General features: G+C 36.6%; 2 protein-coding genes across 3 annotated transcripts; both read right to left on the bottom strand.

The window, feature by feature from the left end:
* Nucleotides 1-1658: 1658 nt before the first annotated feature.
* On the bottom strand, nt 1659-17949 carry LOC124630028 (embryonic polarity protein dorsal-like). Its single transcript, XM_047163731.1, has 11 exons — nt 17835-17949; nt 9179-9247; nt 8745-8840; nt 6299-6457; nt 4375-4562; nt 3889-4106; nt 3490-3645; nt 3213-3294; nt 2790-2849; nt 2368-2420; nt 1659-2274 (listed from the first exon to the last, which is right to left on the bottom strand). The coding sequence occupies exons 1-11, from the start codon at nt 17942-17944 to the stop codon at nt 1747-1749; spliced, it is 1719 nt and encodes a 572-aa protein (XP_047019687.1). The 5' UTR covers nt 17945-17949; the 3' UTR covers nt 1659-1746.
* On the bottom strand, nt 11507-14170 carry LOC124630027. Of its 2 annotated transcripts, XM_047163729.1 has the most exons (2): nt 13014-14167; nt 11507-12653 (listed from the first exon to the last, which is right to left on the bottom strand). In XM_047163729.1, the coding sequence occupies exons 1-2, from the start codon at nt 14077-14079 to the stop codon at nt 11524-11526; spliced, it is 2196 nt and encodes a 731-aa protein (XP_047019685.1). In that variant the 5' UTR covers nt 14080-14167; the 3' UTR covers nt 11507-11523. The 2 variants fall into 2 exon arrangements, with proteins under 2 accessions (XP_047019685.1, XP_047019686.1); XM_047163730.1 differs by having other exon boundaries at nt 12536-14170.
* Nucleotides 17950-18678: the final 729 nt, after the last annotated feature.

Raw genomic sequence — 18678 nt, 5'->3', positions numbered from 1 at the left:
TAATTGCACAATGTTATTAAAGTATAGAGGCCAGCGCAAAAAGGCGAGTGTACAATATAGGTACTAATGTTCTGTTAAACTGAGATGTACAAAATGCACGATAAAAATGTATCTTTTGATTTACTCACTGAAGCAAACACAAATAGGTAAGAGTATAGTAGGTTTTTGTTCAGTCAATAAAAACTACGAAAAATATAATGAAAATATTTATTATAAAAACGTCAAAATAAATATAAAAAACACTAATAAAATTATGGCGTTAATAAATTCGTCAGTTTGACTGGCACCTATGAGGCTATACAGCCTCTTTGAGATAAAGCTTGCCTTTGGCTAGGGTATTAGGCAGAAGTCCACACGCGGGCGGCCTACCGTTACAATATAAGTACCAGATGTATTTTCATGTTTATTATTGTTAAATTATGAAAGCATAAGTCATTATCAGTAGATTCATGAAATCTACTAAAGTAAATTCTAGCACATAGGTAGGTATTACCAGAGAACCACAAAAATAATACTTATTGTATAAAACAGGGTTTCATCGTGTGAAAACGTTACTATTGTTAAATGAGGTAGCTTAATAAACCTTAAAGTTATTATAATAATGATGAGGTAGCTTAATAAAGATTTGCAGCGCCCTGACAGGATAATGTATACCTAGGATAAGGATGTATTTCTGTACTGTATATATTTTGCAATAAATAAATAAATACCTCAGTACGGAAAACGTTTGAAAAAAATACTTATTATAAGTAGGTACTCTCTAGGTCAAAGGTTTTTTTACATTTTATGTTTTTTTTTTCTAAGATTATACAGGATGCGTGTTTAAAATCACATGCTAAAAAGGAGATGAATCAATAAAAATCATTACACTAACTTAACACTATTATTTTAAAACCTAATAATCTCTCAGTAAAAAGGGCATCATATTGATTAAGTGGTAATCCACTCAATTTAAATCAAGCACTAACACATAATCCAAACATTATAGATTATGTCGGATTAAAAAGATCGTCATATTGATTGAGTGGATCCACTCAAAAATTGTCGCATTATTTAGGTACTTCGGAGTTACTATTTATTGTAAAAGATTCAATTTATAATATTCTACTCAACTGTGCAGACTTCACTTAATAGAGATTCAACATAGTACATACTAAATAAAGGGGCACCGTATGTTCTGTTCTGTGAGAATCTTTTGTGCAGTTTTCAACTGTCAATACAAGGGAAAGTAGCAATTTTTCTATTGGCTCACAAGCCTGTCAACTGCACAAAAAAATGGTCAGACCATGCATACAATACAAAACCTACTATCTTACTTTTATAATGTTCTATCTTAAATCTGTCTTACATAATACATAACAAATATTTTAATTGAGCATTTCGTCTTCCTTTCAAAGGTTTGTTACTTCTCAAGCACCCGTAAAACTTTTAAACTTATAAACATTTTCAAAAAATATTTTCATCTCAAACTATTCAGTCATTCTTGAGTTATAAGTAGCGTTACTAAAACGACTTATATATTAAGATTTACTTACATAATAAAACCATCTAGGTTAATATTGAATGATTACTTAGTATCAAGATATTAATCTATTATGGCACTCATGGTGATGAAAATAACAACACATTATGCTAGCGTGGTGATCACCTCTTCTAGTCCATGCTCTACTACTTATACTCTTTATAACTTAGACATTAAGCGATGTTTCTTTGTTATAATAAAGAAATACTAGACTAGGCAATAACTTAATCGAAACAACCATTTAAGTAGATATCATCCAAGTCAAATTCGTCATCGGTGTCATTTTCATCATTTTGGTTGCCATAGGTTGGTGACAGAGATTCCTGGTTAATGCAATCAGCAGCCCGGTCGTTTTCATTTATGGATGGTAAGGGCAAACTCGGTTGCAGATTCTGCATTCCCGTAAGCGCAAACTGTGATCCTGGTTGCCCATGATGCGATTCTGGTTGCTCAGGATGCACATATAGTTGCTCAAAGTTCAGAGATTCCTGGTTATTATCATTAGCAGCCTCGTTGTTTTCATTAATGGATGGTAGGGGCAAATTCGGTTGCAGATTCTGCATTCCCGTAAGCGCAAACTGTGATCCTGGTTGCCCATGGTGCGATTCTGGTTGCTCGGGGTGCACGCTTAGTTGCTCAAAATTGGTGCGGACAGAGTTGACTCGGTTTAAAACAGGAGCGCCAGAGTAGCTGGCAGACGCATCTGAGTGGACAGTCCGAGGTCGGCTTGGACCAGGTAGCGGTTCCCCATTCTAATAGAAAAGTAAAAACATTAGTTAAAGTTTTTATAGTTGCTCGAATTAAGTCCAAGTAATTTGGACTTTCTATGAGTATGGAATTTGTACCTGATCAAATTGCATTGCGTAGTCCTGTGGAGGAGTTACCGGCGGCTGCCAATCTGTAATATATTAATATGGGAATAACTAAGAACTTCAACTGACCAAAAAAATATATTTCAAAGCGGCTTCTGGACCTACATTGTGCAAAAATATTGTGCAGTAAAAATATTAGTCTCTAAAAATCATTGCGCAATCTTCAACATTACACGTCAAATGCACATTTCGTAATATTGCGCAATTTAATTGATTATCTAGAGAGCGCCTAAAGCAAGTTTAATTTGTTTTATAATAGGAATAACTGTTTTCCTACTTACAAATCGAAAGTCATAAATGCGTATTTAAATGAGGGTCTGATTGTGGATGGGTTCTGACTAAAACAGATTATGTTTTCAATGACTATTGCTATTATTAAAGTAGTAATACCGTACCTATATACTCCCGCACAATGGGAAGTAATGACTTGCGTTTCTTTGCTCTTACTACTTCCTCTGAAATCAATGATTGAGACATTAGCACACATAACAAAGTGGACAATGTTCTTGTCAGTTTATCAATCTATTTTAAATTGGTGACCTGGCTGTCAATTGAACATCTTTAGTTTAGTTAACAACGGCAGTTAAGGGCCAAAGATCGTCTGATCGTCCCGTAAGTTACGGGCAGTCAGAAGTCAGAAAGTCTGACAACTAAGGGATACCAAGTGGTATCGAGATTTCAGGTTAGTATAGGAGGCCAGATAGGCAGTCGCTCCATGTAAACACTGATATATTGCTGCATCCGGTTGGATTGGAAGGCGACCGCCACGTAGTTGGAAGGAAAGCTAGGCAGATGATCCGTCATTGTAGTCAGCTTACCATCGTCCTGTTCTGCCCTGTATGTGAACCGCGCAGGGGACCCGGTGCTGTTGTGCGATGGCCTCCGAAGGTGGTAGAACACCTGGAAAATCAACGATCAGGCGTTCAGCTGCATATGTCGACGGAGACACGATAACGAAGATGCTGACTGATTCCAACAGTTTAGTATTTGCAAAGTACAAAAGCATAGCCATACTTAAAATCTGTACGTATGACAAATTAATTAATAATAAGTTCAGTATGTTATTTACTAGATTTAGAACAGTTTTGTGGTCACCTGCACATCGTTGTTGATGATCCTGTCCCTATAAGGCGGGCTGAGACAGGATATGGCAGTCCTGTCGTATACTCTTATTTCGGTGGCCGGCGCCTCCCACACTATGACTCCGTTTTCCATTTCGTAAAAGAATACTTCGATGTCCTCTTTTGAAACCTGGAAAATACAGTCCCTATTCAATATTTGCAATCTTTGAAGTTTTGATATGAGAAATCGTCGAAACTTTATTTAATCTTATTTGTTTGCTGTGCCAGTTACATATTTAAGACTTTTGGCAGAAAATAAGGCATTCAACGAACTGTATCTCTATCTATATCTACTTTCCACTTTCCTTACTTTTAACTTTTTCGCCGTACTTTTAACAGTACTTTATAAAGTGTCCTTCGTAGTTACTCTCACCTGTTTAGACACGAAAATAATTTTAGTCCCGCCAGTAGTGGGCCCGGAGTGGTAGCAAAAGTCCCTGATAGTCAGGTCGCCAGTGAACTTGCTGTCATAGATAATGTCAGAGACGACAGGTGGTGCCAGCTCGCGACTCGCGCCTTTCTCGAACACGTGGAAACACAGCCTCACAGCGTGCAGGTCTTCCTTACTTAGCCGCTTGTGCCCATACCCCTCTGTAAATAATAATAATATATGGGAAAAGCCCGGTTAAGCTGTACCTACACGGCCTAATACACTGAACTGCGAGATGCCATACGAGAAAAAAAAGATGAGCTCATCAGTCAGTGGCGAAGGCTGGTTGGGGAAGAAGACATATGCCTGTGCTATGTATACTTAATGTTAGTGCAATGGCCCAAACGGGCTGGGATACGTCCTAATATTTTTTTACAAATTACTGATAGAAAAGATTAATTACAAAAAAAAATGTTATAGGTAACTCACGTCTAAACGGATCAATTCTAAGTGTCTTCCTCAACTGGAGCTCTTGGTCGACGTTCTTACTTGACACGTATTGAATGCGAAGGTTGTTGAACTCAAACACGCAGTTGTCCTCAGTTACATCAACTTCTTCTTTAAGTATGTGATACTTGAAATTATCACTATCACCCACTAGACACGCTGGATGCACCCTGCGGTACAGTGGCGGATTTACAAATTTGCCGCTAGTAGGCCATTCAATTTTTGCCGCCCCTAATGATTGTGAACTTAATGATATTTCTGTCAGTTACTAGATTATTTTTGCAACCCGCTATATACTGAAGAGTTTAATGTTGACCTAACAAGTTTATTTGAGAGCGACTTTAAAGCGTAAAACCTCTGTAACTTTTAAACGGCTCAATTGATTTTCATCAAACATGTCTGAGAACACTCGCCCGTAAAACACCCGTAATACAACAAAAAACTATATTGAAATCGGTTCATTCGTTCGGGTCCTATAATCAGTGGCGGCGTAACATCGGGTGGCACCCGGGGCGGACTACCTATTGAGCACCCCCCAAAAAACGACAAAATATAATTACGGACTAAAATTGTAATTGAAGTACTTAAAAATCGAGAAGAATTCATTCATGGTGCTTTTTGCTAGGTTTGACCTAAAGAAACCGGAGTCAGATCACTGCAAACTTATAAAGCGCTAGCAAGTTTTACAAAAATCAGTGTCAATTGAAAAAGCCGCGAGCGCAGCGAGCGAAATTTTTTAGTTTTGGGACACAAAAGTACCCAAACAAGTGTGAAAAAAACTACTGTAAAGAGAAGAAGCCGCGAGCGTAGCGAGCGCGAAATTTTTGATTTTTGGGACGCAATGATACCTAAAGAAATTAGAAAAAAGGCGAAATTTTTGAGTCTTGGAACACAAAAATACTCAAACAAGTTTGAAAAAAAACCAGTGTAAAGTAAAAAAGTTGCGAGCGCAGCGAGCGAGAAATTTTTTGAGGTTTGGGACACAAAAGTCCTCCACCTCTTCAACATTATAGAAATCATCAGCGTAGAGCGTCAGTTGTTTTTGCTACTTCGGAGCTTTAACTTTTTGTTAGATTGAGGACTCTAAGAGCGCAAGAAATTAATAAACAAGAAATTTTTTTGTATAACTTTGAGGAATTAAATTAAGTAATCAAAAATAAACAAGAAGGAGAGGGGTGACAGCCGGACTGCGCATGCACTGTTGTAGTTTTGTTTAAAATTTGAATAGCGTGCAGTGACTGGTATTGAACTTAGGCTTTGCATAGTAGAATGACACCCTCAGTGACTTGTTCCTTCTGCCCGTGCCATCCTGGTCGTGCAGATAACACAGGAAGATCCTGTGTTACGAGTTTTTTATTTAATTTTTATTGAAATGCTATTGGAATATTTTTAAATTCATGATCACATAATACCTAAGTATATATAACAGTGCGTTTATTAATCGTTTATTTATATATGGATTGTGTACTCGTATAATTATAAAAAAAATCTGTAAACCAAAAAAATTAAATTTGCCGCCCCTCTAAATCTGCCGCCCTAGGCACTGGCCTACTTGGCCTATTGGTAAATCCGCCACTGCTGCGGTAAACAATTATCAAAAATTACAGAGGTTGTAAAATGACGGTATGTTATGTAGGTATATAAAGCAAGTAGACGAGAAAGTATGTTAGGGAGAACATAAATCGAGTACATAATGGTTTAGCCAGTTATCAACAATTCTTTCAGACACCCTACTGGACTCGCTTTTTCAGTAAAAAAGAGGAAAAAACAAAAATGTTCGCTTTATTTTTCAGTAAAGATATGTGTATTTAAGTAATTTGACCATGTAAAAGTGTGATTATGCTTTTGGAAATGAATTATTTGATTTGATTCTCTGCTTCTATGCTGTGTTTGTGTTATTACTGACTTGTAAGCCCCAGGGCTGTCCTTGGTGAGAGTACACACGATGATGATGACGCGTCCTCTGAAGCCCAGTATCCTGATAGTGGGGTATGTTCTGTGCTCCTCCGTATAGTGCTGGCCGCGAATGGAGCCCGCTGAGTCCACCTCGCTTGGGTACCGGAATCTGGGACAAACGAGCAACAAACACATACTACTCAAAACGAATCACATTGTGTAATTTTGAAGAGTACTTGTCTGTAAAAAGGCTAGGCAGATGATACGTATTATTTATGACTAGCGCATGTTGCAGCGATGTGAATCGTAGGTATGTCGCTTAAGTAAAGTAGAATCGCGCCCCTGATCTTGCGCAGCTGGCTGATCTCTGCTGATATGATTGATTATATTATCGTTTGATATGAGAACAGTCGCCATGGCCAATAATCGTCTAGGAGGACATCATCAACAAGTCGCTTCCGTAAAAATTACGGAAGTAACTTCCGTAAGTTGTAAGAAGTTCTAAAAAATTACTATGAACGACTTACGAAGGGGTTTTACATTTTTTTATAGTACCTAAGTTATTCACGTACAGCCTTATGTTTTTTTTTTTATTGATAGATTTCATTTTATATTTAAAGATCATGTCAACCCTTTGCGTCAGATGAACGTATTCGAATCAAAGTTTCAATTTCGTATTTAATTTTGATAACTTGCTCCAGTTTTAATTCCTTATCATTTAAACATGTTACGAAGTATTTTGTATATAATTTATTTATTTTCAGCATTGAATTGCTGCCTGTTTTTGTTGTTGTTTTACACTTGAAATCAAGTACCTCTACTTATCACAGTTTCGAAACACGGGACTTCAGGCGGCCAACCGTCCCGCAATGCTTGACGAAATCCCGTTTTGAAATTATTAGTAAAATAGTCCCGCAAAACGTTGTATGCGTCCCGCATGTCCCGCATCCCTACTTTTCTACCACGCTTCTACACAACACCCACCTGCGCGCACGCTCAACAGTGCAGGAACACAGATTACCTATAATATAATCTCGTTCTCTTTATTTCTACTGAACTCGTGAGGCCTAATGATTTTGAAAATAAGACATTAGTGCACGCTGTGACACGATATTGATAGGTTAAATTATAGCTTTTTGCTTACGGTTTTTATTTTATCAGTTCCGTCCGATCATTTTTCAATGCCCCCCTTCCCCCCCCCCCTTTTTCACGAAAGGTTAAGTCCCGCATTCAGTTTTCGGAAAGTTGGCCGCCTTAGACTTCCCCTTGTTTTTCAGTTGGATCAACGCTATAAACAAAGTTGACTTGTTTTATTTTTTTACATTTTTTTATAGTACCTAAGTTATTCACGTACAGCCTTATGTTTTTTTTTTATTGATAGATTCCATTTTATATTTAAAGATCATGTCAACCCTTTGCGTCAGATGAACGTATTCGAATCAAAGTTTCAATTTCGTATTTAATTTTGATAACTTGCTCCAGTTTTAATTCCTTATCATTTAAACATGTTACGAAGTATTTTGTATATAATTTATTTATTTTCAGCATTGAATTGCTGCCTGTTTTTGTTGTTGTTTTACACTTGAAATCAAGTACCTCTACTTATCACAGTTTCGAAACACGGGACTTCAGGCGGCCAACCGTCCCGCAATGCTTGACGAAATCCCGTTTTGAAATTATTAGTAAAATAGTCCCGCAAAACGTTGTATGCGTCCCGCATGTCCCGCATCCCTACTTTTCTACCACGCTTCTACACAACACCCACCTGCGCGCACGCTCAACAGTGCAGGAACACAGATTACCTATAATATAATCTCGTTCTCTTTATTTCTACTGAACTCGTGAGGCCTAATGATTTTGAAAATAAGACATTAGTGCACGCTGTGACACGATATTGATAGGTTAAATTATAGCTTTTTGCTTACGGTTTTTATTTTATCAGTTCCGTCCGATCATTTTTCAATGCCCCCTTCCCCCCCCTTTTTTCACGAAAGGTTAAGTCCCGCATTCAGTTTTCGGAAAGTTGGCCGCCTTAGACTTCCCCTTGTTTTTCAGTTGGATCAACGCTATAAACAAAGTTGACTTGTTTTATTTTTTTGTCTGGAAATGTACTAATAAATGTTGTTACCTACTTAGACTACCTACTACTCATTTTAAAACAATAATGATGCTGCATTTTTGTTTTAATATTATTTAATACATGTCACGAGTTACAAAATACCTAATTATTTATCTCTTACTACTGTTTAACAATATACCTAACGTGGACACTAATCGCGCGACAGTTTCGAAGTTATTAGTGAGTCGAAGCTTTTCCTTTTATCAATGTCAAATTAACAACTCGTATATTTTGTAGACGGTCGGTTTCCAATCCCTTGTGTGGGCATTTTCTCTATAATGTTTAAGGTTAAATGAATATGAGTTTTAATACCTACGTAAAATGTTTGTATATTTACCTTCTGTACCGAGCCGGCTGTTCTATAATCTCGACTCTGGGCACGTTAGCTGCGCGCGCGCCTCTCGCGCTCGGCTGCGGCGCGGGAGCCATCGCACTGGACACAAGATAAAGTTTCACAAAGATAACGAATTGTTGAATTACTCTTTACTACGAATTTTGTAGTGGATTATAACAATACTATAGTTCGGCCATTCAGAGAATGCGTTCCTGACACGTCGCGATTGAACTGACGACGTAACTTTGCAATGGCGTTGCAGTTACGATAAAAATATTTTTGCTGGTTGTTTACCGTTTTAACAATTGAGGAGCATTAAAACAACATTATTATATCAATAATCAATGAATGTTATTACGTCGTCAGTTCAATCGCGACGTGTCAGGAACGCATTCTCTGAATGGCCGAACTATAATAAGTAAAATGTTTGGGTGTACCTTCTGTACCCAGCGGACCCGGCGTAAGGTCCTCTACTTGTGCTCGGCTGTTCTGCTAGAGATAACTCACTGGAAACAAGGAACAATTATGAACACAAGAGATAACATTGAAGATCGAATACGGCTTTGTAAAACTGGCAGTTTGTTTCTGGCTTCCGACTACCCGTAACTTGGTAGGTACTGTCAAAGACCACATGATACATGTGGAACATCTGATAGAGAACTGTTGTAGATGGTACAGCCGAGAACCACCTGTTTAAAAGGAACGCGTCATGACAAGATGGTGACGACCGAAAACAAAGCTAGTACACTTATAATTCTTTTGGCTAGGTACCTCTAGTGTTGCCCAAATTCAGTCTTGGTCTTGCAGTCTTGGTCTTGTTCTTGCGTTTTTGCAAGACCAAGACCAAGAACAAGACCGCGTATTTTTAGCAAGACCAAGACCAAGACTGACCGTGCAAGACTTGAGCAAGAACAAGACTTAGCCTGCAAGACTCTTGCGTCTTGCAGCTAGGACTTAGCGCTATTTCACTGAGTAGTTAGGTGTAACAGTTCGGTGTATAGGTAGGTACGCTTAGGAATTCTATGAGACGCTAAAAACTGTATCAAAGAATATGAAAAACTGGACCTATGCGCATTACCACTAATACCATAAACATAGCGAATAAAAAAATATCTATTAAAATCAAACTGAGTGCATGCCTAGTTATGTTTTAACCATCGGCACTTTGATAATGCGGCATCAAAGGTTTTGTACTTACTTCTCAAAGAAATTTGCCGCTTTTCGGAAGTACATGGTTATGATACACGCGCCGGCGGCTTCTTTTGAAATCTACAACAATCGTTGCCGCCACGCCGAAATCATAACATTTGACACTATTTGATTGCCGCCATAGGGCGTACGTAATACGTATACTCATGCAAAATAATTTCCTAGTAGAGTACATACAGGTGTTCCAAAGAATAAATAAGTTTCAGAGTGCTTAGAATGAAAATGAATACATTATACTGATCAAGCAAGTAGTATTATGATTAGGATAAAATGGTAAGGATAGGTAGTAGATGTCATATTAATTCATTCTAGTAAGTATATATTATAATATTGATTACTTATATGTTTTTAAACTAATTACTTAGGTACTATTATTGTACATTTAGTCATTATATTTCTTAAGTTTTTACAAGAAAAAATAGCAAAAGTGTTCAAATATCACCCGTTTAATAAATATTGTAGCCACTTTTAAATACACCGCGACTTTTTAGTCGTCTTACAAAGGTGGTCCACTCAATGTATCCGACATAAAATACCACTAGGCACGATTATTATTTTTACAGCATTAATTAAGATAATAGGTGCAAAGAAAAATAATTAATACATTAGAAATAAGAAACATTCTGTTAATAATGTACGTATCAAACGGTAGAAAGTAGGTACCTTCCCAGCGCTCGAGTCGAGTGATCGTTCCATCTCCATTTTTTACGAGACAAAATATCGTAAGCCAATCTAGCACAGTCCACGTGGACTGTCATCCAATGAGATTCATTCCACGAGCGGCACGACGGCACCGCCAAAGACGACGACGGCACTTTTCAAAGAGTCCACGTGGACTTTGATAAATGCCGCCTTTTACTTAAAAATAGGTTTTAAAACGTCTTGCATGATGAGTGATAGGAACCGTCGCTACTCGAATATCGAGTACCTACAAATGGTATGCGTGTACGCAATAGCTGGTGACAATTTAAGGGTAGCAAGAAGATTGTACGCTGCGCCTAACAATCTAATAATGTTACGCAACCGAGGAGTGATCAACCCGCACGAAATAAAAATATTGTGTTGCGCGCGGCGCATAGATGAGTATAAGTACTGACGTATAGATAGCCATCTCTCGATTTTGTATTTCATACCGCCATCTAGTTCCCAGACCCCGTACTACTTACTAGCAAATACACACACACACATAGGTGTCTTACTATACTAAGCTGCCTACATACATAGACAGGACAGGATGACTTTTTACCGTCGGGAAAATAAGGAGAGTAATTCTAGACTTCAAATACAACTTTTTCTTTTTTTTATTATTCCCATAGAAAAAGTTGTATTTGAAGTCTAGAATCACTCTCCTTATTTTCCCGACGGTAAAAAAATCATCCGGTAATTATACACGAATATCCAAGTCATTTTAGAGGTACTTCTAGTTGTGTATTTAATAACATCCAGTTTACATGTTATATTTTATTTGTAAACATAAGGAAATTAAAACTGCTTATTATTAAATACACAATGCGTTATCTATAGTAAATAAACTATTACGAAAGAAATAAAATATATTTTTTCACGAAAACATTTATTTATTTCTAATTTTATGGCGTACATAATAATTGTGTGCTAATTCTTTCATTGGGTCATTTTGATCATGAACTATGGTTTTGCCACATAACAAATTACTTACATCTTTGCACCAATTGAAAATGACCAAATTGATGAATTTTTTTAAAAGGAATTCTTTTAATTTAACTTTGTGTTGGTCACATTTAATAAAATCGAGTGAAACAAGTGTGGTGGTCACCAATTCTATATAATTTACTATTTCTTTGGATTCACAATTAGTTTTTAAAATTTCGACTGTAATAATTTCTATGTTCATCATACATTCCAGCAAACATTTACTGGGATAGTGAAGAATACATCTACTCGTATTTTTTTTTAAAGTTATGAACTTTAAATAGGTTAAATACGTTTCTTCACTATCCTGTTCTAACGCTTTTTTGCATTCCATGCAATTTTTCGAAATTTTTTTATATATTAAGTTAATGACCCAGCCACAACAATACGCTACTGCTGCACATTTCTCAATTTCGCTAGGATTTTTATGAGATAATATTGAATCTAAACTTTTTAACTCTATATTTAAATGATTAAAATCAATTTCTATAGGTTTAGGTAGGGGCTTGGGAATATTATGAGTTATGATATCTTTTAGACTATGTAGGCAATGACTGTCGTCACTCTCACAATTAGCCCCTACCGATTTAGGTGACACCATATTGTTAATCAATAAGGCTTTATATGATGCCTCAAAAGACACTAGATTTGGCATAACATTTCGTTGCCCATGAGCTCGTATGGCACCAAAAAAATTCTCCAGCGGGTCTTGGTTGAAATTGCGCAGCAGTATAGATCGCAAGCCTAAGCCATGTAGTCTTTTAGTTATTTGCTGAAATGCTTGAATTGTTTTAATCCAACTAGAAATAGATGGAACCAACCTTGGTCTGTCACCGATAAATTTCATTGTTTTTAAAATTGGTAAGCTCTTATGCCATAATTTGTGATGTGGCGATTTTGGCGAGACTGCCGATCGATAAACTTTGCCATTTACAATTTTACTAAAATTTCCATTGACGGAATCAAAAAGCCTATCAAAAAATAATAAAACTTCTGCAGTCTCAGTGCTTTCCTTAGGAATCCGGCCAATTTCTGGAAAAAAAAAATATTCATATTAGATTTCTCACTTTTGTTACACACAATTTACTAACAGTGGTACTAATCACATACGAATTCCTACTTTAAAAAAATAACTCCTACTCTAGCCTTAATATCAAGGAAAATACTTTTCTAGTCTGAATTGTCCCTGGGCAAAGGCCTCTCTCAACTCTTCCCATTTTTTTTCTAATATGTCCTGCCAGCCATTAGTAGTCCTGTAGCGAGTTCTCTGGGAAGCCATCCACTACAACCGTCTTCTGCACGGTCCGGCTGTGTTAGAATTCCAATCTTGTGATATACAAGCTAAAAACCAGGACAGCATCTGGCAGGAAAAAAAAAAGTAAAAAATTTTACCTGCTATGAATCCCATTGCTACACTGACAGTCTTACTGAAGACTTGTGTGGCGTACTTCACCTTCATTTTTGGGATTAAATTTGGAATGACATGACGTGCGGTCAATTTCGGTATTAGCCGCAGTCCTTTAAATCCTGGGCCATTTTTATAAAGAGCTTCCAAATGAGCCCATTTTGCTGTTCGTTTCTTCCCATCCATATAACATTGTAAATTTTTTGTTATTAGATTATTTCTCATGCCTTTTATGAGATGTGGCGGGTCAAAAATGGGATAAATTATTGTATCATTGATTTCGAAAAATCCTTCTTTGTATTCTTTGTTATTTCTCAAATATTTTTCTTTAGTCTCCTTGATTAGCAAATTTATTGCTGCTATATTTGAAGTGCCTTGGTCGCATGTTACTGAGACTACTTTTAGCCCAGTTTCTAAAATTTTTGTCACAATTATTTTAATTTGATTTTTTAAACTTATTGTGTTTGTACTTCCAGCACAAAATGTGTAAGCGACTGGCTGTTTATATTTTTTAAATATTCCTCTGACCATAAAGACCAGTGCATGGTCAGCAAAACATTTTGTTTGTGTACTGCCATCATCGCAAAATCCTTTTATTTGGTCATTATGTTGGTCATAGGTCAAATTGGCAGCAATGGCCATCTCATCAAATATGACCGTACAATATTTGTGAGTTTCGGGCATTTTATCCACCCGTTTCTTTAAATGATCAAAAATCACGTTGTTTGGTCCAGGCAACAAAAATACATTTTTCATTAACTTATTTAATGTACTTTTTTTTGGTAAAACACATATCTGACTTAATAAGCGATATGCTTTTGGACTCGGTTTATATAGCGATAAAGCTAGAATTTTTTCATCCAAGGTGAAGCGACGTCCCTTGGGATGCTTCGTAGACTGCCTTATTTGCATATAAAAAAACGTTTTTGCTGCCGGAGATAAATTCTTGGTGACCATTTTATATGCTTGAGAACGTGTCAATTTTCTGGATATTTTTAACCTCTGGACAAGTCTAGCTTTAGCTTTTTTGCATCTGTTGAGTTTCACTTGCATTTTTGCAACCGATTTATACAGCTCTATTTCAGAGTAATTTAGTTGATTGCCTGAAAACAAATGAATAGGAATTAAAATTTGACAAATATTTTTTCACCCCATTTATGGTGGGCTACATAATTGTGATTGTTACAGAATTATTTATTTAAACTTTATGTACAGTAGTGGTACACAGGCGGACTTAATGCCACAAGGCATTCTCTACCAGTCAACCCTTGAGTAAATTTGGGTAATTATGTTATATAAACAAAAACAAAAAAAAAACTGGGCAAGACCGAGTCGGACTCACGTCCTGAGGGTTCCGTACAAACTTACTTAAGTATATAAAGAGTTCAATTCCCGATTATCCTCATCGAAATTTTTTCCAAATTGCAAAAAATGATATTTTTTTTTATGTCATCATAGATAACTACAAAATTTCAGTAGATTTATTCTTATATTTATGCTATAAGACCTTGCTTTATGCAAAATTTCAAGATTCTGGGTGAACGGGAAGTACCCTTTGAGTTTGAATTTTTCACAGCTCCACCGCAGTTTTGAGTATATGGCTTAAGTTTCAACTCGATATCTTTACGCGTTTCCGAGATAAAGGGTCTTGACAGACAGACGGACAACCAAGTCATCCTACAATATAAGGGTTTCGTTTTTTCTTTTTGAGGTATGGAAATCTAAAAATAGCTAAATGCGACCTCCTGCCCTAAATTCACTGTCTCCCAAACTTAGCAGAGCAGATAAAATGAGCTAAGATTATGGATCTGGGCCTGCAAATTCATGATGAGATAACAAACAGACAGACTGTTACACAATTATTATGATAATGTAAAGGATAATTGCAACAACAATAGCTAATTGTATTTTTTTTTTTTACCTATATTTTTACATATATAAATAAAATACATCTAGACACACAACAAATGATCACACTCATCACACAAACATTTGTCCTAGGTGGGAATCAAACTCTCAACCTCCAACATAGCAGTCAGGGTCACTAACCTCTAGACCAATAGGTCAGTAAATTTATATTAACTCTCTTTCTTATATATCTATCTTTCTATGACAAAAACTATTGTCAAACAATAACTTGAATTTTAAAACAAAATAAGATTAGAAAAATATGCTCAATACCTGAAAGATGCAGCGTTGGTACAGCTAATTTACTTAATCTATTCTTGGGATAATAATATATTTCTTCAAAATGGAGACGGCAGATTCTTCTATTTCTAAATATATAATCATCATCTTCTCCTGCAAGACCAGCATTGACAACCCATGTATGAAACTTGTCACTTTCAGATGAAGGGTTTGGGAAAGCATGTAGCACTGCCCCTATAAATAAAATAGGATATTAAATTATAATCTAAAAGATCATTATCAATTACAATATAAAAGATAAAAGCTAAACTGCAGACATTAAAATGTAAATATTTTAATCCTCTACAACAGATGTAAAATCATGTTCGTTCATCAATACAATGATAATTGTAATGTACATAAATGTCTTAGTCCAGCCAATAAAATTACTGGACTGTTGATAATGAAAAATAACAAATAATGTTTATCTTTTAACATTTCAAGTACCGTCATTACAGTCACAATTAAAGAACAATAGAAGTCTGGACACCAGAGTCTTGATAGCGTTCTAAGTTTAAGGCTCTTAAGCCCCAAGTGGACACCAGTGTCAGAACACCTATTCTGTCTTTAATTATGGTATTCGAAAGGTTAAACGTTCATAAATACTATGTCTTGGACAGATGCCAGTAGATAGGCAGACCCCGGGCACCAAGGTGGAAGCCGAAGAATGCAACCGGGCAATACGCTAGAATGATGATGATCATGATGAGACAGATAGATACAGCCGGCAGGTCAAGCAACCCGAAACTGTCAGATTTCCTCAACTAACCTTGAACCTAATAATTTAGAGATAAATTAGAAAATATATAGCCCCAAGCGAACGCCGGCGTCCGCACACCTATTATATTTCTATTTTGTCTCTAATTACGAAATTCAAATGACTAAAGTTTGTTGCTGGCGTCTATACAGCTCGGCTATATATCACCGGCCGGCAAGCTAAAGGTACTATCTGATAATAAGGAGATACTAACCTGTACCGAGTGACGAAGCGCAGCTAGGAATACAACACGTCTTTTGAGGCATTTTATAGTGTCAATATCACAAAAACAACAAAAACAGAGTCACTATCTCCACACTCGCAAGTCACCAGCTAAATCTTTAATACGCGAAGGCTTATACGGAGGAGGTTAACACACTCGACTCGACGTATTGAGCAGTCCGCATATATAAAAATTGCTAAGACATACGATGAAACTGAAGAGAAAACAAGAAAAACGCGTACGCATCCACTTGGTCTCAAATCAAACAGTCTCGTCGTAATTCGTAATGGCTGCCATGACAGAAAACAAAGAGTGCATTTTTAAGGATGCGTTCGTTTTGTTATAAATTATTATTGTTAATTACTTGTTTTGTTTGTAGAAATATTAAGTTCATTAAATAAGAAAGATAAAGTGATAGTTATTAATTTTTTCTCCAGTAATTTAAAACAACATGAATATATTTATATTAATTTGGAACGCATTTTTCATTCGAAAAAGTACGGGGTCTGGGAGATAGATGGCGCTACATACAGTACAAATTGACATTATAAAGGAAGACAAACTAGCATGGCGCGGCGCGTGTGACTGTTGTGCGCCCTGAGCTGCGTGGGGCTGCCGGTAACCCAGCGAGTGGTAGGCATTTATCGCGCGCAAGTACAGAGAGTGACAGAGGCCTGATAATACGTCATTGTCAACTTACATCACTTTGTTTCGGTTTTATTACGAAAAATGTTTCTGACGGTCCTAAGCCCGTAAAAGTATGAAGGAAGAATTGGAATTAAGTGTTTTATTTTTTTTCTTAATTGGAATTAATTCTACAAAACTAATAAAATAATATAAAACGCGTAGGTACTTACCTACTAATAAAATAAAAAGCCTGCGATAAGAGTTTTGTATTACTTACCAGCCCGAATATCTATGAGAGAGATGATGAGAGTAAGTATTTCCTAGCTGTGCCCGCGACTTCGTCCACGAGGAATAGTAACTTTGGAGGTATGTGACGTTCAGGACTTATTTATTTATTTTAAAACTTCTGTCATCAAACATACAAACGAACTCTTCAGCTTTATAATATTAGTATAGATGTACTCCAAAACATTCACTTATATGTAAAAAATAAATGATAAATCGTAAAACTCTTTTATTAAATTTCTTATAAGTCGAGGGTTCAATCTCTTTCTAGACAGATAAGTATTGTTCTTTAAAATACAGTCAAGTTATTGTAATTAATTTGTTTTTTTACATGTTTTAGCAAATGTAAGCTTATAAATCATAAATGTTTATTAAGAAACAGTTACTTCCATGGAAAACGACATGTAGGTCAGTTGATTTTTCGAATTTCTTATCAAATCTTCAGTTATTTAATAATCTGCTTGATCTTTACTATGGCTATGTTAATTCAAGCTCACAATGTTCCAATTCTAATACGTTTTTCTAAGATTTAAAGTAAACTTTAATAAATAGTAATAGACTAATAGGTATTTGCAAGACTTGCAAGACTCTTGCTGCAAGATCAAGACCAAGACCAAGACTGGGAGCGCAAGACCAAGACCAAGACCAAGACCAGGTGTATTGGCGCAAGACCAAGACCAAGACTGGCTAAGTCTCGTCTTGTTCTTGCATTTGGGCAACACTAGGTACCTCCTATTGCTGGGGGGTTGTTCCACGTACATGAAGTCAGGCTCGTAGCCAGGAGAGTAGACGCTGGCTGCGTGCGCGCCGGACGTGCTTGGCTGTGGCTCGGACGACATCGCACTAGACACAAGATACAAAAATGACAAATTGTTTAACGTGTCAAGTTTGTACGCAGATGTGACGTAACGCGTGTGTGTTTTTATTTATTTGTGAGTGAAAATAAAAAATAGTGTCCATTATTTTGACTATAATTACTTTGTTTCATTCATCATGTCTATTCTGAGGGTATCTACCTGGTATTGCTGAAGGGTTGTTCCAAGTTCATGAAGTCAGGCTCGTAGCCAGGAGAGTACACACTGTGTGCGTGCGCGCCGCTAGTGCTCGGCTGCGGCGCGGGAGACGTCACACTGGACACAAGATTTTGTACTCAGAAGTGACTAGGGCATGCAATTTCGGTAAAATAAAAATTACCGGTAAAAAATCGGTAATTAAAATATTTTTACCGGTAAACCGGTAATTTTTGTATTTTTTTTTTTAATGTGATATTATATCAATAAGATTGGGTAGTAAAACAGCAAAAAATAATTAAAAATACAAGGTATAAGGTGGTAAACATTTTTTGTGACTTGGGCCGTAACAAACAGACATGTCAGTACCATCCGTAAGCGATGTCGTCGACAAAATGCAAGAGAAACGGCTGCGATGGTTCGGCCATGTGAAAAGGAGACCACCTGAATACGTCGCCAATGTTGTGTACTCAATCTCAATATACCCGGTCAAAGGCGCAGAGGCAAGCCGAAACGGTGGTGGTCGAGTGTCGTAATGAATGACTTGAAAATCTACGAACTCG

This window comes from Helicoverpa zea, chromosome 4, assembly GCF_022581195.2.
Source record: "Helicoverpa zea isolate HzStark_Cry1AcR chromosome 4, ilHelZeax1.1, whole genome shotgun sequence".
In the NCBI taxonomy this organism is placed as follows: domain Eukaryota; kingdom Metazoa; phylum Arthropoda; class Insecta; order Lepidoptera; family Noctuidae; genus Helicoverpa; species Helicoverpa zea.
Note: the sequence above shows the minus strand (reverse complement) of the source record. Positions and strands in the feature narration are given on the sequence as shown.

Excerpts from the sequence above, each read along its gene's own strand:
- LOC124630028 (XM_047163731.1), bottom strand. The coding sequence starts at position 17,944 with ATGTCGTCCGAGCCACAGCCAAGCACGTCCGGCGCGCACGCAGCCAGC. Across the intron at positions 2,850-3,212 it reads CAGGGCAGAACAGGACGATG|AGGAAGTAGTAAGAGCAAAG; the intron begins GTAAGCTGACTA and ends CATTGATTTCAG. Across the intron at positions 2,275-2,367 it reads ACGCAATGCAATTTGATCAG|AATGGGGAACCGCTACCTGG; the intron begins GTACAAATTCCA and ends CTTTTCTATTAG.
- LOC124630027 (XM_047163729.1), bottom strand. The coding sequence starts at position 14,079 with ATGCAAGTGAAACTCAACAGATGCAAAAAAGCTAAAGCTAGACTTGTC. Across the intron at positions 12,654-13,013 it reads AGCAATGGGATTCATAGCAG|AAATTGGCCGGATTCCTAAG; the intron begins GTAAAATTTTTT and ends TTTTTTTTCCAG.